This window comes from Engystomops pustulosus, chromosome 1 (assembly GCF_040894005.1).
Source record: "Engystomops pustulosus chromosome 1, aEngPut4.maternal, whole genome shotgun sequence".
Lineage (NCBI taxonomy): Eukaryota > Metazoa > Chordata > Amphibia > Anura > Leptodactylidae > Engystomops > Engystomops pustulosus.
This window is the reverse complement of record NC_092411.1, coordinates 250,359,802-250,386,928: the sequence shown is the minus strand read 5'-3', so window position 1 is coordinate 250,386,928 and position 27,127 is coordinate 250,359,802. Positions and strand designations below refer to the sequence as shown.

The 27,127-nt window shown below is 45.3% G+C and overlaps 1 protein-coding gene across 1 annotated transcript; it reads left to right on the top strand.

The window, feature by feature from the left end:
- Window positions 1–14,415: 14,415 nt before the first annotated feature.
- Window positions 14,416–15,809, top strand: LOC140125800 (RAC family serine/threonine-protein kinase homolog). Its single transcript, XM_072144702.1, has 4 exons — window positions 14,416–14,439; window positions 14,949–15,140; window positions 15,265–15,383; window positions 15,513–15,809. The coding sequence occupies exons 1-4, from the start codon at window positions 14,416–14,418 to the stop codon at window positions 15,562–15,564; spliced, it is 387 nt and encodes a 128-aa protein (XP_072000803.1). The 3' UTR covers window positions 15,565–15,809.
- The last annotated feature ends 11,318 nt before the right edge of the window (window positions 15,810–27,127 follow it).

The following is a 27,127-nucleotide window of genomic DNA, read 5'->3' as shown; positions in this document are numbered from 1 at the left end:
CATCCAAAAAATGCATTCCTTAAAAACCACATGCGTTAGTAAAACACAATGGGGCACGTTCTTCATGAATCTGGAGCCCCTTGCACTCCCCCGACAGAGTTCACTTTTTTTGGTGCACCTTTAACATGAGCCGTGGGACACAATTCTGTTGGACTTTGCATGTTAAATCTGGCACTGTCCGACGGAGCACCAAAACACTCCCTAATATGTGTTTCACAATTAATAGTGCAGCCGCGCCATAAAAGGGCTGTGTGGCGTGGACCCTTCTTAAATACCTGTGCAAGCAGTCTAGAAAGAAAGTGCAGAGTCAGAAAGAAAACTGGCGCACTTCTTTTAGTATATGTGCTCCAATGTGTTTTGGGCAGATATTGGGGCACATTTACTTACCCGGTCCTGTTGCGATCCCTGATACGGACGGTCCAACGAAGATGAACTCTGGCTCGATTCATCAACATCGTGTGCCCGAGAACCTGCATCTGTTGCTTCCCCACTCAGGTCCGCCGGAGTTCACCTTCTTCTTCCCGGTGCATGTAAGTGCATGTCTTGCGACACAATTTGCGATGTTAAATCCTGTGCGTTGTCCGAATCCGTCAGATCGTCCAACGGCCCGCCCCCCCCGTTCTGTGTCACTTGAAAGACGCGCCGATGCGCCAAAATCTGATCGCGTGCGCCGCTGTTAAATGCGACGCACATCGGAAATCGTCGGGAGACCCGGCGAAATACGGTCCGCGGACCCTTAGTGAATGAGCCCCATTGATTTTACAATTACTTAAAGCCTCAATAAAAGAACCTATGGTCAGTTTCACAGCCCAATCTTGTCACTGGCACTGAAAGCTTAGGTGTACAGTGCCTCATATTCACCATATTCAGACCTAGAAACAGCTCCCTGGCCTGTTCATTTACCTGTGTCATGGACTGGATGGGTCCTTCTGAATCTCACAGCTGCTATTTAACCCCTTAAGGACGCAGCCATTATGTAGCTTAAGGCTCAGTCCCATTTTCGGATTCTGACTTGCGTCACTTTATATGGTTATAACTAGAGATGAGCGAACATACTCGTCCGAGCTTGATGCTCGTTCGAGCATTAGCGTACTCGAAACTGCTCGTTGCTCGGACGAATACTTTGCCCGCTCGAGAAAATGGCATCTCCCGCCGTTGTGATTTTTGGCGGCCAGAAACAGAGCCAATCACAAGCCAGGAGACTCTGCACTCCACCCAGCATGACGTGGTACCCTTACACGTCGATAGCAGTGGTTGGCTGGCCAGATCAGGTGACCCTGGAATAGACTAGCCCCTGCCCGCGCTGCTCGCGTCATTCTCTGTCTGGATGCCGCTACGGAGAGAGCTGCTGCTGGTCAGGGAAAGCGTTAGGGTGTTCTATTAGAATAGTATTAGGCAGGAGTGATTCTACAAGAACCCAACAGTCCTTCTTAGGGCTACAATAACATTTTATTTTACTTTTTTTTTGTTTGCTTGTGGCTGGGCTTGCTGCCACTAGTAGTGCAGCTAGTACCATATTGTGAGGAATTTGCTGGGAGACTTGCGACCGTTGTGTTTAGCTCTTAGTGACACGCATATCCACCTCAAACACCGAAGTGGGACAATTTATTAGGGGTTTGATTTGAATCAGTCTGCTGATTTATTTTTTTTTACGTTTATTTCTTTTTATAACTCAAAGTCATCAGGCACAGCACAAAATCCAGTTGTGTGCTGTCAGTGTAGGTTAGAAACTAGCCATAGCAATAAGATAGCATCGTTTTGTTTAAAAAAATAAATAAATAAAAAAAAATAAACACAAAAAAAAAATTTTAAAGTTTACACTTTAATTTGGAAAATGTTTAACCCGAGGGCTAGGGGTAGAGGACGAGCGCGTGGACGTGGGCGTCCAACTACTGCATGGGTCAGAGGCCGTGGTCCTGGGCGGGGTGAGACACCACCTGCTGATGAGGGAGCAGGGGAACGCCGCAGAGCTACACTCCCTAGGTTCATCATGTCTCAAGTTACTGGGACTTGTGGTAGAGCACTGTTGAGGCCAGAACAGTGCGAAGAGGTGATGTCGTGGATTGCGGATTCTAGCCATTTGTCCACCAGTCAGTCTTCCACGCAGTCCACCCATGTCACCGAAATCAGCACTCCTCCAGCTCCTCCACCTCAGCCTCCTTCCCCCCAGTCTGCCCCCTCCCAGCAGGTTTTCCACCGGTCGCAGTCTGTGGGTGATGATGACATTATTGACGTAGTGGAGGAAGTGTGTAAAGAGGTGTCGGACGATGAGGAGACACGGTTGTCAGACAGTGGTGAAGTTTTTGTCAGGGCAGGAAGTCCGAGGGGGGAGCAGACTGAGGGATCGGAGGATGATGAGGTGACAGACCCAAGCTGGGTTGATAGGCCGGGTGAACACAGTGCTTCTGAGACGGAGGCGAGTCCTATAGCAGAACAGGTTGGAAGAGGCAGTGGTGGGGCCAGACGGAGAGGCAGGGCCAGAGCTGGTGCATCAGCACCAAATGTTTCCCGTAGTCAAGCTCCCGTGGCGAGGGCTAGATTTTCAGAAGTCTGGAGGTTCTTTAAAGAAACACCGGATAACTGACGGACTGTGGTGTGCAACCTGTGCCAAACCAGGATCAGCAGGGGTTCCACAACTACTAGCTTAACTACCATCAGTATGCGCAGGCATATGAATGCTAAACACCCCACTCAATGGCACCAAGCCCGTTCACCTCCGGCCGGGCACACCACTGCTCCTTCCCCTGTGTCATCTGCTAGTCAGCCACCTGCCCAGGACCCCGGCCCAAACACCTCCCGTGCGAAAGCCCCATCTTCGCCTCCACGATCCTCCACAGCATCCACCAGCGTTCAGCTCTCCATACCCCAGACGCTGGAGCGCAAAAGGAAGTATAGCGCAAAACCACCCACACACCCAAGCCCTCAACGTCCACATCTCCAAGTTGCTTAGCCTGGAGATGCTGCTGAGCCTAGGCGATAAAAGGCACACCGCCCAAGAGCTATTACAGGGCATCACGGCGCAGACTGATCTGTGGCTGGCACCGCTGAACCTGAAGCCAGGCATGGTTGTGTGTGACAACGGCCGTAATCTGGTGGCGGTTCTGCAACTTGGCAGACTGACACATGTGCCATGCCTGGCCCATGTGTTAAATCTCATAGTTCAGCGTTTCCTCAAGACATACACCAATCTGTTTGATTTGCTCACGAAGGGTGCGCCGCATCTGTGCGCATTTCAGGAAGTCCAGCACAGATGCTGCCACTCTCAGGGCAGCGCAGCGCCGCCTCCAACTGCCCGCTCACCGACTGTTGTGCGACATGCCCACGAGGTGGAATTCAACATTAACCATGTTATCCAGAGTTTACCAGCAGCGCAGAGCGATTGTAGACTGCCAGATGTCAACTTCCACTAGAACTGGTAGTCAGGTCAGTCAGCTTCCTCAAGTCTACAATGAGGAGTGGACGTGGATGTCTGATATCTGTCATCATCAGCCTCACCATCCCGCTGCTTGGCCTGTTGAAAAACTCTCTGGTCAGCATGAAGTCGGAAGCTTTGCGCTCGTCACAAGAGATGGGGGAAGAAGATTCCCTTGTTGATAGCCAAAGCACCCTTAGGTCTGTTTCTCAGCGCATAACGGAGGAGGTGGAGGAGGATGAGGAGGAAGAGGAGGAGAATGTTGGCGAGACAGAAGAGGGGACCATTGTTCAGTCCTGCACTGTTCAGCGTGTATGGGCAGAAGAAGAGGAGTTGGAGGAGTTGGAGGAGGAGGAAATGGGCAGTCAGGCCAGTGAGGGGAGTGAATTCTTGCGCGTTGGGACTCTGGCGCATATGGCAGATTTCATGCTAGGCTGCCTATCCCATGACCCTCGCGCACTGATTACTGGGTATTCACTCTCCTGGACCCACGGTACAAGCAAAATCTTTCCACTCTCATCCCTGGAGAGGAAAGGAGTGTGAGAATGCATGAATACCAGCAGGCCCTGGTGCACAAGCTGAAACAGTATTTCCCTTCTGACAGCGCTAGCGGCAGAGGGCGTACTTCTGCGGGACAAGTAGCAAGGGAAAGTAGGCGAGTAGGCAGCTTGTCCAGCACTGGCAGGGGTACGCTTTACAAGGCCTTTGCCAGTTTTATGTCACCCCAGCAAGACACTGTCACCTGTCCCCAGTCTCGGCAGAGTAGGGCTGATCTTTACAGAAAGATGGTGAGGGAGTACGTAGCTGACCATACCATCGTCCTAAATGATCACACAGCTCCCTACAACTACTGGGTTTCAAAGCTGGACATGTGGCACGAACTGGCGCTGTACGCCTTGGAGGTTCTTGCCTGCCCTGCCGCTGTCCCTATTCCCAGCACTGTATCCTGTGTTGATATATGGGGACGAGTCGGACCGGAAGCTGAACTTAGCGGAGCTTATGTGCACCTGTAAACAAACTTACCTCCCTGGTCTTTTTTTTAAAGAGTCGGAATAAATAAAAGATTCCCAGCAAGTGATGATGTGGGAGAGAGGGGGAGGTTTTAGCTAGTGACAAGTCCTCGGCTTTATAGAAAAGACAGACACACATTGCGGGAGGGGAAAAGGAAAGCGGTTGAGTCCTCTTCTTCTTATTGGTGGCGATATCCATTAATACAAATAATGTTCAAGTACATCTCTGGTAGAAAGCACCTCTTTGGGAGAGCGTGCACATGCCCTTTGGGGAGGCTTTACTCTAGTGGAGATTTTATGTGCCAGAAATGCACCCCCAGGAAGAGGCTCCAGCACCCCTTTAAATTGGACCAACTTCAATAATGTACTCCTACCATGTACTACTTAAACACATAGGGGGTAATTTATCATACACCGGCACTCTGGGCAATGGCCTGTGATAAAGTCTCCCCCCACCGCTGCAATGGTGGATTCATCATGAGGTTTAGACCTCATAAACCATCTGGCAGCAGTGCTGCTGTACTTTTGAGTAAAAAATCAGCGAACATTCAGAAGTGAAATGTGTGCAGGCAGAGTGCAGGAACATACTGCCGACTGCATACCTTCATGGACCTCCATGCCCACACGGCATAATGGTTATGCAGTTGCCAGAATAATCGCATTTTTTTCACAATACAAAAACTGAAAAACTGGCATAGAAGCACTGATCTCCCCCATAGACTCCAGCATAAAGGTGCCAGCAGTGGTGGCTTTTAATCGTTTGTATCTGCCTGGCTGTACAAAATGGCTCAGGTGACTGAAGAGCAGTAGCAGTCCTGGAGAGAAGTCCCGTATTTAGCAAAAAACTAGGTGTGAACCGAGCCTTTGGCCACATTCAGACGACCGTGTGATCACCCAGATCAGATCCCGGGTGGGCACAGGGCCAGGAGAGGTGGGACGAGTGCTCTTTACCCCTCTTCCCCCAATAGGCAGAGTAGTGGCTCTGTAATTTGGTGTGCTCACCAAACAGTCACCTGAGATACAGAAGTCTATGGGGCCTGTGATCTGGTCACAAATGATGTCACTAAATCACGGCCCCCATAACGGCTGTCTCTGTGAGACCATAGGTATACTGTGAAAGTGCTTTATTTTCCAAGTTTTGTAGTTCCAAAATCAAATGAAGCCATTCATGTAAACTACACTTCTCAAAAAAAGGAAACACTCAAATGACACATCCTAAATGTGGATAAATGAAATATTTTCATTGAATACTTTTGTTCTGTACAAAGTTGATTGTGCTGACCACAAAATCACAAAAAAAACAACCAATGGAGGCCAGGATTTGGAGTCACCCACAAAATGAAAACTACAGGCTGCTCTAACTTTGATGATATGTCTGTAAAACAAGTCAAATTGAAGCTCAGTTTTTTTCTGTGGCTGCCACTTACCTGTATGACCTCCCTACAATGCCTTGTATGCTCCTGATGAGGTTGCGGATGGTGTCCTGAGGACTCACCTTCCAGACCTGGACCAAATCATCCACCAACACCTGGACCTGGTCTGTGATGCAACATGACGTGGGTGGATGGAATGAGACATGTACAACATCCCCCACTGGGGCCTAGCCTTTTAATGGCGTGGGAGCAGTCAGAGCCCTACGTACCTATGTAGGATGGCTTTGCACTGCCTAGCGCTCGTCTGCACTCATAGTGCTGGGTACTAGGGAAAAGAGGCCTTGTCCACATCTTGACAGGTCTCTGGCATGTTTCCACCTGCCAGCCACCTAATGATAGCACAAGAAATGGGGGGGAGAGGCTGAAGATGTAGGTTTCTCCATGGGGCAACCCCAATGTGAATGTATTCCTGGTGGTGGTGAATGGGGCGCCAGTGGTGGTAACAGCTTTACACAGGGATCACTTAGAGGCAGAGTTTTCAAAGCATTTACCTTACAGTTTGTTTATTCTGAACTCGGCAAAGGCCACAACATCAATAATATCAACTGGGTCATGATGACTGGATGGATATAGTTCCATGGTAAAGGTCGCTTCAGGATGGAGATGGATAGCTGGCTACTTCAGCAGCAGAATGGGGCAGACTCCTGAAGGTGAATGTTTGGGTGGGCCTGATCTCTAGACAGGCCATGAACTGAATAGTGCCGCGCCTAGACTCTGGACACTAGCACTGATCGTGGATGTCAACCACTTGATTGCTGATAGCGCCAGCCAAGGGCTCCATGGAGAAACCTCAGGGGAAAGAGAGCAGAACCTTCCACCCCAAAGGCTTATGTAACCTCCCTGGGGTCTTCCCGGGGTAATTCTCGGGGTCTGCCAGTGCCCGACCTGCGCAACTCCTTACAGGAGCCTGATCCTTCTCAGTGTGTTAGATAACACAGTAAAATACATCTGTATTGCACTGTTTTAGGTGAATAGGAGCTTGGACAAGTGATCAGAGCATTGCTTGTTCAAGCTCACCTATAAGGCCCAATCCACACTTGCGAGTGTGATGCGATGAACTCGCATCACACTCGCAACGCATGCTGCCGGATCACTGCCCGGCCCGAACGCTGCAAACCGGAATGGAACTCAGCATGTCAGTTCTGTTCCGGTTTGCAGTGTTTGGGTCGTGCGAACCGAGCAGCATGCGTTGCGAGTGTGATGCGGGTTCATAGAAACGGGCCATAGAAAATAAAATAAAAAACTGTTTAAAACACTTGATAAAGCCTTTTCAATTAAAATAATTTAATTTAATAATAAAATAAAAGTCCCCTAAACACCAACACATCTAATAAAGTAATAAGAAAACTCCACATATTCAGTATTGCCATGTTCGTAACAAGCTGTACAAAAAATGGGTACATTTTTGGACCCTGTTGGTGAACGGCATTAAAAAAAAACATGAAAAACTAGCCAAAATTTTTAATTTTTCATAAAATTTCTGCGTCAAAATTGTAACACTGTAAAGAAAAACTTGACACGTGAAAAATAAAACCAGCTCTGCAAGCAAAAAACAAGCAATAATATTAAAGTTGTGTCTCCGAAAAGATGGCAATACTCTATATTAGTTTTTCTTCAATAAAATTGATAAAATATATTAAAAATATATAAATAAGACATCACCGTAATGATAGTGTTCTATACAATGAAGATAACATATTATTTTCATGGTATGGTGAACAACCCTATAAATAAAGCAAAAAACAGAAACCAGAATTGATTATTTTCATTTCCTTCACAGATTCAAGAGTTAATAAAATCTCATCAATAAGCTAAACACAGCCTAAAATAAAGTATTTACCGTATATACTCGAGTATAAGCCGACCCGAGTATAAGCCGAGACCCCTAATTTTACCACCAAAAACTGGAAAAACCTATTGACTCAAATATAAGCCGAGGGTGTAGTATACAGCCAGCCAGCCCCCTGTAGTATACAGCCAGCCTCCCCCCTGTAGCATACAGCCTGCCCCAAGTAGTATACAGCCTGCCCCCAAGTAGTATACAGCCTGCCCCCAAGTAGTACACAGCCTGCCCCCAAGTAGTACACAGCCTGCCCCCAAGTAGTATACAGCCTGCTCCAATAGTAGTATACAGCCTGCCCCAATAGTAGTATACAGCCTGCCCCAATAGTAGTATACAGCTTGCCCCAATAGTAGTATACAGCCTGCCCCAATAGCAGTATACAGCCTGCCCCCAGTATGCCAAGTGAATAAAAAAAACAAACTTAATACTCACCCTCCGACGATACTCACCTTTGATGCTCGGCACGGCTCCCGGTCCTCGGCGGTGGCTCCCGTTCCTGGCGGTGGCTTCCGAACCTCGGTGACAGCTCCCCTCTTCTTTCTTCACTGGCGGCTCCCGGTCTCTTTTCTTTTTCACTAGCCGGCAGTCGCGTCCATGCGACTTGCCAGCGGGCGCACACTATGATGCGGCAGTGTCGCCGCCGATGACGTCATCAGCGGCGACAGCGCCGCATCATAGTGTGCGCCCGCCCGCAGATCGCATGGACGCCACTGCCGGCTAGTGAAGAAAGAAAAGAGACCGGGAGCCGCCAGTGAAGAAAGAAGAGGGGAGCGGAGCCGCTGCCAAGAATCGGGAGCTGCCGCCGAGGATCCGGACACCGGAGGGTGAGTATTATTATTTTTTTTTTGCCCCTTTATGTTTGCCCCTTAGTTGACCCGTGTATAAGCCGAGGTGAAGTTTTTCAGCACATTTTTTGTGCTGAAAATCTCGGCTTATACACGAGTATATACGGTATGTTGCAGAAAATAAGCCCTTATATGTCCAAATTATAGAATTTATTTAATTTAGCCAAAATAATTTAAATTTCAAAATTCAACCAATAAAAATGTTAACAAACTTCATAAAAGTTATTTTACATACATTGAAGGGTGTAGTTTCTATAATGTTGTAACTTATGGGGTTTTACTATTATTTAGGCACTGAAAGTGACCTGAAAGCTGAGCTGGTCCTTTAAAAGTCTGATTCTGTGTTTTTTATGAAAATTTAAAAAATTGCACCTAAAGCCTTATAACATCCTACAAAAACGAGAAAAGACGCATAAAAAACCATGTTGACATGAAGCAGAAATGCAGTAATTGTTAATTATCAAGTAATTTGTCTGTTATGAATAATTTTCCAAATTTTCACCAAATATAAGTTTTTTTCATAAATAAACACAAAACATATCCCCAAATTTTTCAACTAACAAGAAGTATAATGAGTCACGAGAAGATACAGTAATATCAAAATCACCTGGATATGTAAAAGCGTTTTAAAGTTACAACCACTTATAGTAACACATGCCAGATTTGAACAAATGGGCAGTGTCAGGAAGGTGAAAGTAAGGGGTTAAAGGGGATGCCTTACAAGGAAGCTAAAAGAGTCAAATTTTTCCTTATATCATCCTGGAAAATTTTTCTGAATCCTTCCTCAATTTCACCAAATTTGCAACTAAGAATAAAATATTTCCAAAATATGAGGGTTGTACCCACATTTGTCAGAGACATTTGTAAATTTTTGGGCCATCTATGAAATATTATAGGTTTATTCTATTAGAATTGTAGATCATGTGTTCCGGAACTTAATTTGCATATATCATATTATGATGTCATAATGGCACTTCTCCTTCACCTCATTTGCATATCCATTATGACATCATCAGACATTTCCTATAAATTGAGAGCGCAGGCAGGGATCTGTAACAGTTCTGTTGTCTTCTCCGTAGGATACAGACCTGTCCTCTGCGACCTGAGCGTCTATTGACACAGGAAGCGATTTTACAAGAGATTTTCTAACTTCTCTGGTTCTTTGTGAATCATGATGTGGACTCTGCTGCTGATAACATCTGTCCTCATTGGCCGTTCCCTCTGCTGTATACCATGTGATCGCAGAGGGAAAGATCTAATGGATGATTATCATACCATCCTGAACAGCCAGGTGGACAATAATGCAGAGGCCTTCGCCACCATGAAGAGCGTTAGTAAAGGTTACGAGCGCGAAGTCCTGGACTACCTGGAAAATGAGGTCCAGCAGCTGGGTGAGTCTTTATTACTATTATTTACCATAACACAATTTCTATATATAGACAGATTATAATAATTGTATCTGTGTTTATATTCCAGATGAATACACCATATCGGAAATAGTATCCGAATATAAACTAGCTGTGGAAGTCATTGAAAAGATTAATGTAAAAGGTAAATACAACTTCAACATTTTGCTTCTAATAAAGGAAATTGCCGGGAACCTTCTGGGGGGCTCAGATTTCTACATGAGGGATTGTATTATCTGACAGTATTCCTTCTCTTTCTATATTCTAGATGCCAACCTTCTTTACACCATTGGACGTGTGTTCAACAAGCTGAAAGAAAAGGTCAAAAATATTGTCCAGGATGGAAAACCAAGTAAGTGACATCTTTCTTCATGTTAGGAGAGAAGCAGCCTTGGATTTATATGTGACGGGTAGAAGCAGGTAGTGATAATGGGGGGGTCACCTCTATTACATGTCTACATGCACCTCCACCATTGTCCTGACTACTTCCAAGCATTAACCGCACTTCAATAGTTACAACCTCCTAAAGTGATGGATCTCATCTTTAGACCAGGGACCACCTTCTTTGCAATTCCCAAGTTTGATATAAAGGTTTAGCATTATCAATATAGTGGAGATAAATGTGTCATGTAACTCTAATAATATTGTACAAGACTGATGATAACATGTATCAGAATGAATAACAAATGGAGCTACTTCACATGTCACTCCTTTACATTTATTGTGCTCCAAGTGTCTTTAAGATTGGCAGATTTAGTTTTTTCATTTCTTTTACTAATTATAGCATAGTAATTGGGAATCGCTTTTCCTGCACTTTTCTATTAGCGCAGGGTTAAATATATATTTTCAATGAAATATTGTCCACTAATCAGTCTTTCTGCTTCTCTCTCTTTTATCAGGGAGGTGCCCAAATAAACAGGGTAAGTTCTTAAAGATCATTATTTCTTTATAACATGTACAAAACTTACATGTAAGCCCCATGCACCCGAACATGTCCTATTTACAGGCATCAAACAAGGGGCCATGGTATTTTGTTTGTGGCCCATCTGACATGTCAATAGAAAAAGATTTCCGGGGCCATAGACCAGGGCAGGAATAGGACCTGCTCTTTCTTTTGCAGCCCGGGCAGTCGGGTCATACCTAGTAATATAAGGTAATACAAACTAGTAGTTTCTTTATAAGCACCAATAGTATCAATACTTCTATATTTCCCTTGCTTTATACACAAGAAAGCCAGAATCACATTGGCCGCCATGGATGTGTCTCTGTAGCAGAAGCTGCTATGGACTATACAGGCCCGGACCCTACAGGGGCAGCTCAGATAGCATTTGCTGAAATCTCCTACACATTGACCGGGGACAGACATTAACATACAATAATAATAAGTAACATAGAGCTTAGACATTCACCATTTATGCGTCTCTTCTTTATTTCCCATTGTCCAGGTCCAAAGAGCTGTGGTAAGTACATTTTATAGGATATTTTATCTTATTATATCTATAAATTCCTATAACATTATTAGGATATAACACAAATGTCTTTCCTCAGGTTTAATGGTGCAAGAATTTATCAACTGCAAGACCTGCGCCAAGGAGAATGTTATTTGTGCTGGAGGCCCTCCACAAAATCAAGGTAGAGTATAAGATTTCTAGCAGTGTCCATAGGATATCGTATTGTATCATCCCCAGTATTATTATTCTGTGTCTCTGACCATATTCTCCCAACTGGATGAAATTATTTACTGATGTGTCCTCTTTTCACAGAATACTTTGACCGGTGTAGCTGCCTGTGCAATAAACAGAGATGTTTCGGTAAAGTACCACTTCTATTATTATATATAGAAATACAGATATAATATATACACACACACACACACACATATATATATATATATATATATATATATATATATATATATATATTAGTGTAGGATCACACAGGAGTCACAATGATCACTTTATACTGAATATACACAACACTTTCTATAGGCCATGGTTTTGGGCCAAGTTTTGTAAATATAACAGAAATAATATTGCTGTATGCAGAGCCCTGACAGACCCTACTATTAGCCATGGGGGTCTGTCTGTCCTATCCATCACATGCTGCACCTGACACTAGTATTATGTTCTATCATATACTTTGCTCATATTTGATTCTATATTTTTAGACCTAATCACCGGAAAGCAATGCACTGCCTGTAAGGACCACAGGGAACATCTGTCAGAGACTCTGAAATGTGGAGGTGAGGAGATGGATCCAGTTATCATCTAGAAAATGCATAATACATCCAAAACTATGACTAATATTAAAGATATTTTCTGTCATTTTCGTTTTTATCTAGAGCAAAATATCAAAGTTATCGAATATGAGGATGTGTCCCTGGACTGTGCCCTTGACTGGCATGGCCGGCTGGAAGACTCCTCCTACAGAAACACCTTCACTAAGGTAAGTACAAGACAAAAGGGAAGTCAGGATTGTTATCATTCACACCTGCTTCTGGGCTTTCTGTAACACTCTCTGTTTTAGGGTTAGTGTAAAGGCAACTAAAAGTGGGAGGTCTTCTATTCCCCATAGACCTTTAATGATAATGACTATGGTAGATATAATGCTGAACTACAAGGCTCTAATAATCCTCTATATGTTTTCTCCAGCGTCCGTACTTTAAAGCTAAAGTCACGGAAGAGGCCTATCTACACCTTAAAGCCGTACATCCGGACGACGCCGGCACGTACACTTGTACCACCACAGTGAAGTTTGATTTGCCGGTCAGCAGCATCGTCTATCACGTGACAGGTAAGGATGTCTTATACTTTAAGTATTGGTAATACTAAAAGGGTTGGACCAAGATTTAAAGTTTGCCCTTTTTAACAGGACCCCCACCCATCACAGGGACAGGGGGTCCTGTTCTCTTGTCTGAATGGAGCAGCAGGCTGTGATGTACAGAGGCAGTTCTGTCACCTGCTTATTGTAGAAGTCCATGGTGGGAGCCATGAGTGATATGATTCAGATATATCATATTGTTATTTCATATTTGAGATATATTATAATGCTGTTATTTCTGTCTTGATTATATGAAGTAAGAATTCTTCTTCTCTTTCTTCAGTTGAAAGCCCATCACTAGGGGAGGAAATCAAATTCACACCTCGCCCCACACTTCCTGATAGGCTTGACCTTGACGGTCCAGAACCTCCGAGCACAATGGCCATAGTAGCAATAACTATGGGTGTCGGTGCTGCCATCGTGATGGTTGCTGGTATAGGGTAAGTAACGCTAATAAAGCTGTTTTCATCCCATATTATGCATCAAGCAGTTCAGGAGTGATGTATACAGATTCTGTTCTCATGGGATCCAAATGAAATTTCACTTCCTAGTAGCTGTCCAGTCGCTATTCATATACTGATATATCTATTGGGATAACTGAGCCATTAGTAGGGTAAAGTCCATATGATATCAGGTTTTCATTGTCCCTTATGGATAGAATATCTCCACAGATATCAATGCCTTGTGCCTACCAGATATTGTATTGTAAGGGACTACCATATCATACCTCACAGGGTTAGGAATTAATGGATCAGCACACAGTCAGTCCACGTTCAGTCTATTGTTGTAGAGCTTAGATCTCACATGTAAAATGAAGCTAATCAGGTAACTTGAACTCCTTTCTTTCAGCATCGCCATCTGGTTCGTCTTAAGGAAAATAAAAAAATCCAAAGAGCCTAAGGAAGAAGAGCCGGTGTAAAGGCGCAAGCCACAACTGTCAGGAGGAACACACCAACATATACATATATATAAAACATGTGACAGGTAAGCATATATTACACCTTACTAAATGGTAATACTTAAAGAGTTGGACTATGATTTTAAGTTTGGCCTTATGAACAGGACCCCAACCAATCACAGGGACAGGGGCTCCTGTTCTCTCGTCTGAAAGACATGATTCGCATATATATCATATTATTGTTAGTTATTTAGGATGTATTATGAAGCTGTTACATCCTTCTTGATCCTTCTTGATCCTTCTTGAAGTAAGAATTCTACTTCTTTTTCTTCAGTTGATAGCCAATCACTAGGTGTAGAAATCTAATACACTCCTCGCCCCACACTTCCTGATGTGCCTGACCTTGGGACACCAGCACTTGAAAATCCACCACTGAGCACAAAGGCCATTGTATCAATATGTGTCGCCATCATGTTGTTTGCTGGTATATGGTAATTAATGCTAATAAGATAGTTTTGATCCCTTATTATGCATCAATCAGTTCAGGAATGATGTATTCAGATTCTGCTCTCATTTGATATAAAATTTCACTACTTAAATCACACACCCATGCACCCAGTAGGGTAAAGTACACGTGACAGCAGGTCCTTTATGTGACTAACATATTCCACACAGGGTTAGGAATGAAAGGATCGGTGCACAGTCCGTCCATGTTCAGTCTATTGTTGTACTAATTTACTGAGCTCTAATGTGCACCTTGGAAGATCACCAGGTATTGGACATTTACTGTATAACATTGGAGGGGGTTCTTTTACATAGGGGTTAATTATTGGGAATATTTTCTTTATATGACTTTTGCATAAAGTTCCTTCTCCTTTGTCAGCCACTGATTAACATATAATGCCCCATCTTTCTTAGGGAGAGGTTCTGTAGTAGCTTTAGTGTGTATTATATAGATCTGTTCCACAGACGCTGCAGAGCTTCTTTATTTTACACTATTTGTGAATTGTGTATTTCTTCTTTCTGCAGTGACCTGAAGCCACACAACTTCCTCCTAGATGACTTTGGACACATATAAATCGCTGACTACAGCTCTGCAGCCATCAATGTGTCTAGGGAGGACACAACAACAGGCTTGGTAGACAAGGCTAGTTATGGTGCCCCAGAGGTAAGGAACATAGAATCCCTATGGAGCCTGTTGTCTAAAGACCGATCCTCATGTAATTGTGTGTGATACCCTTACCAGAATAATCTCTTATCTCATGACTGATGTTCTTCCAGGTGCTTGACGGGAAGCAGTACAACCATCAGGTGGATTCATTTTCCTTTGGCGTCATCCTGTTCATGATGTGCATAGAAGAACAACCATTCTACAGCAAAGGCTCAGTGGAGGAATATCACCTGTCACTGATGAGGGACGTCCCTGTTTTCAATCCTGGGATGTGCCCTGACACCATGAGCTTCATAGAAGGGGTGAGTAGTAGGAGAAGATGGAGAAGGATAGTAGTGGGATTATGAGAACTGCTCATAGACATTTGATTATAACCTATTGCATTAGTCATATATTATATATCTTATTATCTCTCTTATTTTCCAGCTCCTGAGCAAATCTCCAAGTGAACGACTGCCAATAATAACATCTTCCACCAGATCCTACCCGTTCTTCATCTCTATTGACTGGAGTGATGTGGAGTCCGGAAAGGCCAATGGTTCTCTGTAAGTATAACACCCACAAATATCATACTGATATTATTGCAGTTATAGACATACAGCCCTTAATCCCCCCCCCCATAGTTTATACATTATATATGTGATACTTACACGTGTATATTTCTCTCCTTACAGGACTACAGGCACCAGTAACATCCAGGACCATTTATTCTCTACCGATTTATGACTTTCTCACCGATTTCCACCACATAGCATCCATATGAGCACCTATTATCCAGGGATGTTATCCGATCGCCATATTTGGGGTCAGGAAGGAATTTTTTTCCCTAATATGAGGACAAAACAACTTATAGTCCTCATGGGTTTTTCGCCTTCCTCTGGATAAACATAGCAAGTCATTACAAGGTTGACACTGAAGAACTTCTCTCAACCACACTTGCTATGTAACACCTAGAAAGCTCATCTACAACACGGTGACAAATAAAAATCTAAATCTCTATCTACATTTTAAACATACAATGATGTTATGTCTTTATTATTTCAATATACAGAACTTATTATGAATTAATATTATGATTAGGTGTGTTTGGGTAGGATTTAAGATATCCTCTTCTAGTGTGTGTTGGCTGTGTTTCAAATCAGTTCTAAATGCATTTGTGCACTGTCTCAAGAAAATGACTCAGACAACTGCTGATGCAAGACTTGCAAATGCTACTTGTCACCCTGGGCAAAAATCAGCACTGCGCAAGCTTTATTTGGTTTCACAAGTCTATGTAGAAAAATAGGATAGGGACAGAAAAAGGATGAGTGTATAAAGCAGTGATGGCTAACCTATGACACGCGTGTCAGTGCTGACACACGTAGCCATTTTCACTGACACGCGGCTGCCTGAGAGTTACGTTTCATCCTACATGATCAGGTGCAGTAGCCAGGAGGCTGAGAGATTGCACTGAGCTTCCAGCACTCCCCCCTCCTCCTCCTCCCCCGGGCCAGCCACTCCCCATGTGTGAGCTGTGCCTAGTGTCTCCAGTCAGCACAGGGCACAGCAGGAGAGGTGACCCGGCCATACACCCAGGAGGCTCCTCTGCAGCTCCTGATAGTTGTGGTGGGGGTAGGATGGCAACACAGTCAGAGGTCACATTGCTGCTGCTGCCTTGTGTGATGTCCCAGCAGCTGCCACCTCTACACTGACCAGCTCCAGAGCAGGGATGAGGGAGGACAACAACTTCCATCATACAGTGAGTAAGTTCAGTGCACTAGAAGATAGAAGACAGTCATCAGGACTTGTGTGTCAGTTTTGTGACGTACAAGCCCTGAAATAATCGCAAGGCCTTGCAAATCACCAGACATTGCGATTATTTAGCTTCGCACACCTTCTCCATGCCAAGAGGGCATGAAGGAAATGCGGACAGCGGCGCCCTCGCTATAACCTGTGAACTTTCATGACTGAAAGTTTGCAGGTTACTAAGAAATTTCACACCTGTCTGATTGTATGGCAGTATCAATCAGACAATCCACGGTTAAAGTACCCTAGAAGTTAAATAGTATACATATTTGTTATTTAAACTATAAATATCACAAAAATATGTTTTTTTTGTCAAGGTGACACACCACCCGAGTTATGCTCGGTTTTTTGGCGAATTTTGACACACCAAGCTCAAAAGGTTGCCCATCACTGGTATAAAGCATAACAATATCAGACAGTTTAATGATTGGAGAACTTCCCTGCTGTCACACATTGACCTCACCATAGTGGATTCCTGAAATTCTTTAGCATGTATGTTTTGGGTGCATTCTACGATCTCGGCCCCATCTTGAGTTCATTGTTTCTATTACAGTTCTTTGCAGGAAAAAGTAGAAATGATAGGATATGATCTATCAGCTAGGTTTACCTTAGCAATCCCCTTTAAATCCTGGAATTTCTCTGAGCTACTCTTAGTCTAGAAGGACCTACATATCTGCCCATATGTGCATCGTTCTTCTCTTCACCAGTTGGATGACAGCATACCCCTGTTGGGTGTGCCCCCATTTAGTGGACTTTCACATATGGGAATCAAATCTCAAAGGGATATCTTCATTATGCAAATTTAGGTAACTTGAGTAAGGGGTCGTTGGCTTGTCTAACTACTGATACCCATGATACTTGGTGGACTTGATAAGGGGGACCACATAACACGCAATAAATGACAAGAGCAAAATCACAATCCCCAATATCACCCCCACTTAAAGGAAACCCTTCCAATACCCCAACCACAAAGTGAAGGATATAGTGTCCACTCCTAGGTTTCTCTTGAGTTCACTGGACAGTCCTTCAATCTTTTCGGTGGATCCATTGGAGGCGATGTCATCCAGGATGTACATGCAACAAGCCGCTACCAGCATCTTACAGACTACTCCCTTCTCAGCAAGGATCATGACCAAAGCCATGCGGTTCTGGAAAGCATCTTGGATATAATTCACAAATCTTTGTTGATGACAATAAAAACAGTTAACCCAATCAATGTATAGAAACAGTGATATTCATGGTTGGGGTGTCCCTGAGCATACAGTCAGTCAGAAGAGACCAGCTACCAAGAATAATAAGTACGTTTGCAATAGAAAGCGTGGAAGCATGCTGGCTTCCCTCTAGCTTCACAGATGTGGCGCTGGTCAGCAGGACTTGCAAAGGCCCGTCGCAGCGAGGCTCCAGACTCTCTCTCTCTCTGATTTGTGTCTCTTTACCACAACATAGTCTCCAGGCTTCAGGTTATGCGTCCTGAGGTTTCTGTCTGTATCTGAAAAGGATTTAGAAACACTTTTGCAGACCTTTTCCAAGGCCTGGCTCAACTGTGTGGCATATTGCACCTGGTTTCCTACCATCAGCTATAGGGTCTGTGGGAAGTAGAGGCCTAGTCTGGGTGCAGAGCCAAAAAGTACTGCAAAGGGGACAATCCCATATTTCTGTTGAGGGAGGTCCTAACTAAATGGATGGTAGCAGGAAGGCACTCGGGTCCTGGTTTCCCTGTTACTTCCATGGCCTTTCGGATCTCTAACTTAAGAGTGCCGTTTAGTCTTTCAATCACACCACTAGCTTGGGAAAGGTAAGGGGTGTGCAGGGCCTGTTCTACACCCAGGGGGGACAAGGTTTCAGGTCTTTATCTGTCCAGTGAAGTGGGTTCTGTGTTTCTGGGAGTCGAAACCTGCAGAAAAATCTCACTCACCAACTTCTTGGATGCAGCTCTTGCAGTAGCCTTGGTCATGAGAAAAGCTCCTGGCCACCCTGGAAAGAGATCAATGCACACAAGCACGTATTCCTACGTACTACGTTTTAGAAGCTTTGGAAGGGATCCCTTTGGAAGGGAGACAGGGCGTCAGGGTGTCACCTTTTGTGGGGTTTTTACCCCACCTTACCCAGGTTGTGGCAGGCACAGACTATATAGTCTTTCACTGGTCTAGTGTTAGGGGTAGTAACGTCTGGGGCAAACCACTTGCGGTTTATGAGCACTAGCATGGACATTTTGTTCTCCAGCCTGAACCGTTGATACAAGGCAGGATGGATCCATGCTTTCATGTTGTTGTTGCCAAATTCTGACCCTACCATCCGAATGTCGCAGCAGAAATCGAGACTCATCAGACCAGGCAACGTTTTTCCAATCTTCTACTGTCCAATTTCGATGAGCTTGTGCAAATTGTAGCCTCAGTTTCCTGTTCTTAGCTGAAAGGAGTGGCACCCACTGTGGTCTTCTGCTGCTGTAGCCCATCTGCCTCAAAGTTCGACGTACTGTGCGTTCAGAGATGCCCTTCTGCCTACCTTGGTTGTAACGGGTGGCGATTTGAGTCACTGTTGCCTTTCTATCAGCTCGAAACAATCTGCCCATTCTCCTCTGACCTCTGGCATCAACAAGGTATTTCCGCCCACAGAACTGCCGCTCACTGGATGTTTTTTCTTTTTCGGACCATTCTCTGTAAACCCTAGAGATGGTTGTGCGTGAAAATCCCAGTAGATCAGCAGTTTCTGAAATACTCAGACCAGCCCTTCTGGCACCAACAACCATGCCACGTTCAAAGGCCTCAAATCACCTTTCTTCCCCATACTGATGCTCGGTTTGAACTGCAGGAGATTGTCTTGTCTACATGTCTAAATGCAGTTGCCGCCATGTGATTGGCTGATTAGAAATTAAGTGTTAATGAGCAGTTGGACAGGTGTACCTAATAAAGTGGCCGGTGAGTGTATAAACCTATATCCACCTTACTCCCAGTGACACCACCCAGCAGGAGCCCAAAACCCGTCTTATCACCTCCCTGTCCCCCTTTTTCTCAATGGCCTAGCATGACGCCTAAGACACCCCACCCCCTTCTCATCCCACTGACCTGTGATAAAGACAACCCCCCCCCTTCATACCCACCATGAAACCCCTTTTGACAATATCCTAAAACATTTCCCCAACCCACTAGAACAAGGGATCTGTAATTAAGAGTCCTTTATGACTTAAAACATGTTGTAAGTGGTTGCATTGCTACTGTGATACAATAGTGTCCAACAGCAGTCACAGAAGCAAGGACGTCACAACTGGTTACTACTGTAAGGACAATTGTGGACTATCCAAGGCATGCTACTAAATGTCACGGTACATGTATAAGGGTACACAGAGATAAATAATAAAATATCCGGGAAAGATGGAAAATGTAACATACAAAATATGGAGGAGCCACTAATACGTCATACTCCCGTATACGCCACAAAGTCACAGAGTCAAAGATATAAAATTAGTGCTCTAATATACTGTTTGTCAAATGGCGAGAGCCTCTCACCACCTCTTCATGGACTGGAAATAAAAGATATCCCCGACTCCTTGCATCGCCAATCGTCCTCCTTTAGTGGGTTGAAACACAATCCTCGTCTCGTTACCATGTCCGCGGTGTGTTCCCGATCCTACATCAGGAGGTATGTGAAAGGATAGTGCAGATTGCCAGGTTCAAAGGGGAAACAGTATTTATTGTACATACTCACACATTCCAATTTAAAAGCGTGCATATAGTAAAAGCATAAGACGCCTAAAACACCTCGCCCGACCCAGGTTTTGCCTATTCAGGCTTCTTCCGGGGCACTGTGTTTGGCATCATCTCTGGTGTCACATACACCGACACAAAACCACTTCCCCTCTAACTCAGGGAGACAAAGACCTTCCATCCGCATAAACATGATGTCATGCCATACAAACCGATGTTAATTTGCATATAAAAATACAAAAATACACAAAAGCTTACTTACTTAAACAAATTTAAAAAAACTAATTTAAAAAACTAAATGTTTGTTCAATATTTGTGCTTTACATATTAAGATCGCCTCCTTTATTCCTATATCAGCATTGAATCATTATACAGTCTCACTGGTTGATAGTAGTAACTATTACCAAGCCGGGACTGCATGGTCCAATCAGCTTTTGAGCTCGATACACACCCCTCACCCACCTCTCCTCAGTCTACATAAACAGAAACACAGATGCAAAAATTATAACAAACATCATTGCAAAAAACCGGTGTATGTAGATGGAGGAGGGGGATATATTTTTATAATAGAAGGTATTATTATTTGGGTGATTACTAAAATGATTATACAAGAAAACTTTTTAGTTCAAAATCTATATTAAGGCCATATGGTTGGAGGGTGTTCAGGTGGTAAATCCAAAAACCTTCCCTGACATTCAATTTCTTGTTCAGGTCTTCTCCCCTCCAGTGTGCCTCAACCCTTTCCAGACCAAAAAAAATTAAATCTTTAGGGTTCTGGTTATGCTTCTCCCGAAAGTGGGCAGACAAACTGTGTGTCTTTAAACCCTTTTTTATATTTCTAACATGCTAGCCGATTCTAATTTTCAGCTTTCTCCCCGTCCTCCCAACATACTTGAGTCCACATGGGCAAACGATCAAATAAATAATGGTGCAAGTATCGCAATTTATAAAATCTTTTATCTTGTATGGGGGTGAGTTCCTGTCTATATTGAATTCCTTTACTACCCCTTTGTCCACCCGACTTCTATACTTGCATCCCTGACATTTTTTGCAACTATAGAATCCTTGCATCCCTGGACCCTTTGTGGTTCCCTCTCTCACAAAGCTTGAGTTGACTAGATCCCTAATATTATGTGCCCTTTTAAAGACAGTCTTAGGTCTAGCGGTGACCACTTCACTTATCACTGGATCACTTGGTATGAGATGCCAATGTTTCTCTATTATTTTTTTGACATCCAGTGCCTCCCTGCAGTATTTCGTAACAAAGATGGGGTTAGAGGAGATGCTTTCACTTTTATCTTTCTTTTCCTCAAAAATTCTTTGTCTGTTGTTAGATACTAGAGATGAGCAAGCACTAAAATGCTCGGGTACTCGTTATTCGAGACAAGCTTTTCCCGATGCTCGAGTGCTCGTCTCGAATAACGAGCCCCATTGAAGTCAATGGGAGACTCGAGCATTTTTCAAGGGGACCAAGGCTCTGCACAGGGAAGCTGGCCAAACACCTGGGAACCTCAGAAAAGGATGGAAACACCACGGAAATGGACAGGAAGCAGCAGGGGCAGCATGCATGGATGCCTCTGAGGCTGCTTAATCGTACCATTATGCCAAAATTATGGGCAACAGCATGGCCATGACAGAGTGACCGAATGAGGCTAGATAGCATCTAAAACATGCAATAATTGACCCTGACACTATAGGGGACGGCATGCAGAGGCAGCGGCAGCAGCGGCAGGCTAGAGAGTGTCATGCCCTAAATGGACTCAGGCTTCAAACCAATGGGTGGCAGAGAGGAACCAAAGGAGGTGAGCAAGAAGCGCTGAAATGATCTCCTATGTGAACAAAAGGTTGACGGTATATTTAGTCGATAACACAGCATGGTGGCGACATAGTGACCAAGTTCCATAACGTATCTGGTGAAACACCTGAAAAATGAGCCTGACACAGCTCTTTTGATAAGGGGACGACATGTGGAGGCAGCCATGGAGATGACTTCCATGATTAAGAGCGACAGTATGGGGCATTGCGCTGCTATGATTGCAACTTCAGGTCTCCAGCATGGCGGCGACAGATGGGCCGAGTTCCACTATGTATCTGGTGAAACACCTGAAAATTCTGCCTGACACAGCTCATTTGATAAGGGGATGATGTGCTGCATATCCTCTCGTGCTCCAGCGTCTGGGGTATAGAGAGTTGAAATGAGACATTGGTGGAGGATCATGGAGGATCGTGGAGGCAAAATGGACAGGAAACAGCAGGGGCAGCATGCGTGGATGCCTCTGAGGCTGCCTAATCTTGGGATGGAGCTGGCGGTCCACTGCCAGGCGAGCTTTCACCTGTCCAAGCCCCTGTCTCTCGGCTCCTCCCCACCCAAAATGGACCTGGGGTTCAGAAGCGTTTACTTTGAAAAAATTATAATTTTCAGAGCAGGCCGGGTCGTTTGAATATTTCACCTAGGAATAATGGAATAGCATAGTGGTTCTATTTTTAATTGTTTTTACGGAAATGGTTCCATGATTAAGAGCGACAGTATGGGGCATCCATATTGCGCTGCTATGATTGCAACTTCAGGTCTCCAGCATGGCGGCGACAGATGGGCCGAGTTCCACTATGTATGTGGTGAAACACCTGAAAATTCTGCCTGACACAGCTCGTTTGATAAGGGGATGATGTATGGAGGCAGTGAACTAGTAGTAGATTAAAGGTGCTGCAGTTAAAACTATGTTAGTTGGATCTTGGGATGGAGCTGGCGCTCAGCTGCCAGGCGTACTTTCGCCTATCCAAGCCCCTGTCTCTCGGCTACTCCCCAAACAGCACTTCTAAGAACCTTTTGTATAAGATCAAGTGTAGTAGTGTTCTTATAAGTTTGGGATATGGCGGTTGAGGGGAATGTAAACAGATGCGCAAGAAGCGCTGAAATAATATCGGTAAATGATAAAAGTTTGCCAGTATATTTTGTGGATTACACAGCAGGGTGGCGACAAAGTTAACAAGTTTGATGTGGAAGCCATGAAAACAACCCAAAATTCTGCCTGACACAGCTCGTTTGATAAGGGGACGATGTATGGAGGCAGTGAACTAGTAGTAGATTAAAGGTGCTGCAGTTAAAACTATGTTAGTTGGATCTTGGGATGGAGCTGGCGCTCCGCTGCCAGGTGAGCTTTCGCCTATCCAAGCCCCTGTCTCTCGGCTACTCCCCAAACAGCACTTCTAAGAGCCTCTTGTATAAGATCAAGTGTAGTAGCGTTCTTATAAGTTTGGGATATGGCGGGTGAGGGGAATGTAAACAGATGCGTAAGAAGCGCTGAAATAATATCGGTAAATGATAAAAGTTTGCCAGTATATTTTGTCGATTACACAGCAGGGTGGCGACAAAGTTAACAAGTTTGATGTGGAAGCCATGAAAACAACCCAAAATTCTGCCTGACACAGCTCGTTTGATAAGGGGACCATGTATGGAAGCAGTGAACTAGTAGTAGATTAAAGGTGCTGCAGTTAAAACTATGTTAGTTGGATCTTGGGATGGAGCTGGCGCTCCGCTGCCAAGCAAGCTTTCGCCAATCCAAGCCCCTGTCTCTAGGCTACTCCCCAAACAGCACTTCTAAGAACCTTTTGTATAAGATCAAGTATAGTAGTGTTCTTATAAGTTTGGGTTATGGCGGGTGAGGGGAATGTAAACAGATGCGCACGAAGCGCTGAAATAATATCGGTAAATGATAAAAGTTTGCCAGTATATTTTGTGGATTACACAGCAGGGTGGCGACAAAGTTAACAAGTTTGATGTGGAAGCCATGAAAACAACCCAAAATTATGCCTGACACAGTTCGTTTGATAAGGAGACCATGTATGGAGGCAGCTATATGGACGACTTTTGGATGCAGCTATGGTGATGACGTGTGGAGGTAGCAATGGAGACAACGTGTGGAGGCAGCTAAAAAGACGACATGTGGAGGCTGCTATGGAGACAATTTAATTTGGATAGTGCCTGTATGTGGCAGTCCAAAAAAGTTTTCAAACCAGAGGAGCAGGTAGGTGGTCCTCCAGAAAAATTAAATAAATTGAGTGCCTGTATGTGGCAGTCCAAAAAAGTTTTCAAACCAGAGGAGCGGGTAGGTGGTCCTCCAGAAAAATTTAATAGATTGAGTGCCTGTATGTGGCACTCCCAAAAATTGTTTAAAACAGAGGACCGGGTAGGTGGCCCTCCAGAAAAATTAAATACATAGAGTACTATAGCTAGAGCCAGTTGGCCCTGGCAAAAAATAGCCAGTTTCCTCTGCTTTAGTGTACAAAGAGGAGGAGAAGGAGGACAATGAGGAGGAGGAGTGCATACATTATTCAGGTTGAGCTTCTTTCACCTAGTGGAGAATGAAAATCCGGAGAAATCCAGGTTTTATTCATCTTGATAAGCGTCAGCCTGTCAGCGCTGTCAGTCAACAGGCGTGTACGCTTATCGGTGATGATGCCACCAGCTGCACTGAAAACCCGCTCGGACAACGCGCTAGCGGCAGGGCAGGCAAGAACCTCCAAGGCGTACAGCGCCAGTTCGTGCCACATGTCCAGCTTTGAAACCCAGTAGGTGTAGGGAGCTGTGTGATCATTTAGGACGATGGTATGGTCAGCTACGTACTCCCTCACCATCTTTCTGTAAAGATCAGCCCTACTCTGCCGAGACTGGGGACAGGTGACAGTGTCTTGCTGGGGTGACATAAAACTGGCAAAGGCCTTGTAAAGCGTACCCCTGCCAGGGCTGGACAAGTTGCCTGCTCGCCTACTCTCCCTCGCTACTTGTCCCGCAGAAGTACGCCCTCTGCCGCTAGCGCTGTCAGAAGGGAAATACTGTTTCAGCTTGTGCACCAGGGCCTGCTGGTATTCATGCATTCTCACACTCCTTTCCTCTCCAGGGATGAGAGTGGAAATATTTTGCTTGTACCGTGGGTCCAGGAGAGTGAATACCCAGTAATCGGTGCTGGAGGGTCACGGGATAGGAAGCCTAGCATGAAATCTGCCATATGCGCCAGAGTCCCAAACGCACAAGAATTCACTCCCCTCACTGGCCTGACTCTCCATTTCCTCCTCCTCCAACTCCTCCAACTCCTCTTCCTCTGCCCATACACGCTGAACAGTGAAGGACTGAACAATGGTCCCCTCTTCTGTCTCGCCAACATTCTCCTCCTCTTCCTCCTCATCCTCCTCCACCTCCTCCGATATGCGCTGAGAAACAGACCTAAGGGTGCTTTGGCTATCAACAAGGGAATCTTCTTCCCCCGTCTCTTGTGACGAGCGCAAATCTTCTGACTTCATGCTGACCAGAGAGTTTTTCAACAGGCCAAGCAGCGGGATGGTGAGGCTGATGATGGGGGCATCGCCACTGACCATCTGTGTTGACTCCTCAAAGTTACTCAGCACCTGACAGATATCAGACATCCACGTCCACTCCTCATTGTAGACTTGAGGAAGCTGACTGACCTGACTACCAGTTCTGGTGGAAGTTGACATCTGGCAGTCTACAATCGCTCTGCGCTGCTGGTAAACTCTGGATAACATGGTTAATGTTGAATTCCACCTCGTGGGCACGTCGCACAACAGTCGGTGAGCGGGCAGTTGTAGGCGGCGCTGCGCTGCCCTGAGAGTGGCAGCATCTGTGCTGGACTTCCTGAAATGCGCACAGATGCGGCGCACCTTTGTGAGCAAATCAAAAAGATTGGGGTATGTCTTGAGGAAATGCTGAACTATGAGATTTAACATGGCAGGCATGGCACATGTGTCCGTCTGCCGAGTTGCAGAGCCGCCACCAGATTACGGCCGTTGTCACACACAACCATCCCTGGCTTCAGGTTCAGCGGTGCCAGCCACAGATCAGTCTGCGCCGTGATGCCCTGTAATAGCTCTTGGGGCGGTGTGCCTTTTATCGCCTAGGCTCAGCAGTTTGAGCACCGTCTGCTGTCGCTTAGCGATGGCACTGCTGCTGTGCCTAGAGCTACCAACTGATGGCGCCATGCCCACGGATGGTAATTCGGAGGAGGAGGCATAGTAGGCCTTTGAGACCTGGGCCGAGGTAGGCCCCGCAATCCTCGGCGTCGGCAGTATATGACCAGCCCCAGGGTCAGACTCGGTCCCAGCCTCCACCAAGTTAACCCAATGTGCCGTCAGCGATATATAGTGGCCCTGCTCGGCAGTACTCGTCAACGTGTCCGTGGTCAGGTGGACCTTTTCAGAAACGGCGTTGGTCAGGGCACGGATGATGTTCTCTGACACGTGCTTGTGCAGGGCTGGGAGGGCACATCGGGAAAAGTAGTGGCGGCTGGGGACCGAATACCAAGGGGCGGCCGCCGCCATGAGGTTTCGAAAGGCCTCGGTCTCTACCAGCCTATAGGGCAGCATCTCCAGGCTAAGCAGTTTGGAGATGTGGATGTTGAGGGCTTGGGCGTGTGGGTGGGTTGCACTATACTTCCTTTTGCGCTCCAGCGTCTGGGGTATGGAGAGCTGAATGCTGGTGGATGCTGTGGAGGATCGTGGAGGCGAAGATGGGGTTTTCGCACGGGAGGTGTTTGGGCTGGGGTCCTGGGCAGGGGGCTGACTAGCAGATGACACAGGGGAAGGAGCAGTGGTGTGCCCGGCCGGAGGTGAACGGGCTTGGTGCCATTGAGTGGGGTGTTTAGCATTCATATGCCTGCGCATACTGGTGGTAGTTAAGCTAGTAGTGGTGGAACCCCTGCTGATCCTGGTTTGGCACAGGTTGCACACCACAGTCCGTCGGTCATCCGGTGTTTCTTTAAAGAACCTCCAGACTTCTGAAAATCTAG

Bases quoted from the DNA above. Each gene is read 5' to 3' on its own strand.
- LOC140125800 (XM_072144702.1), top strand. From the start codon at position 14,416: ATGTGCACCTTGGAAGATCACCAG. The intron at 15,141-15,264 runs GTGAGTAGTAGG...CTTATTTTCCAG, and splicing joins CCATGAGCTTCATAGAAGGG to CTCCTGAGCAAATCTCCAAG. The intron at 15,384-15,512 runs GTAAGTATAACA...CTCTCCTTACAG, and splicing joins GGAAAGGCCAATGGTTCTCT to GACTACAGGCACCAGTAACA.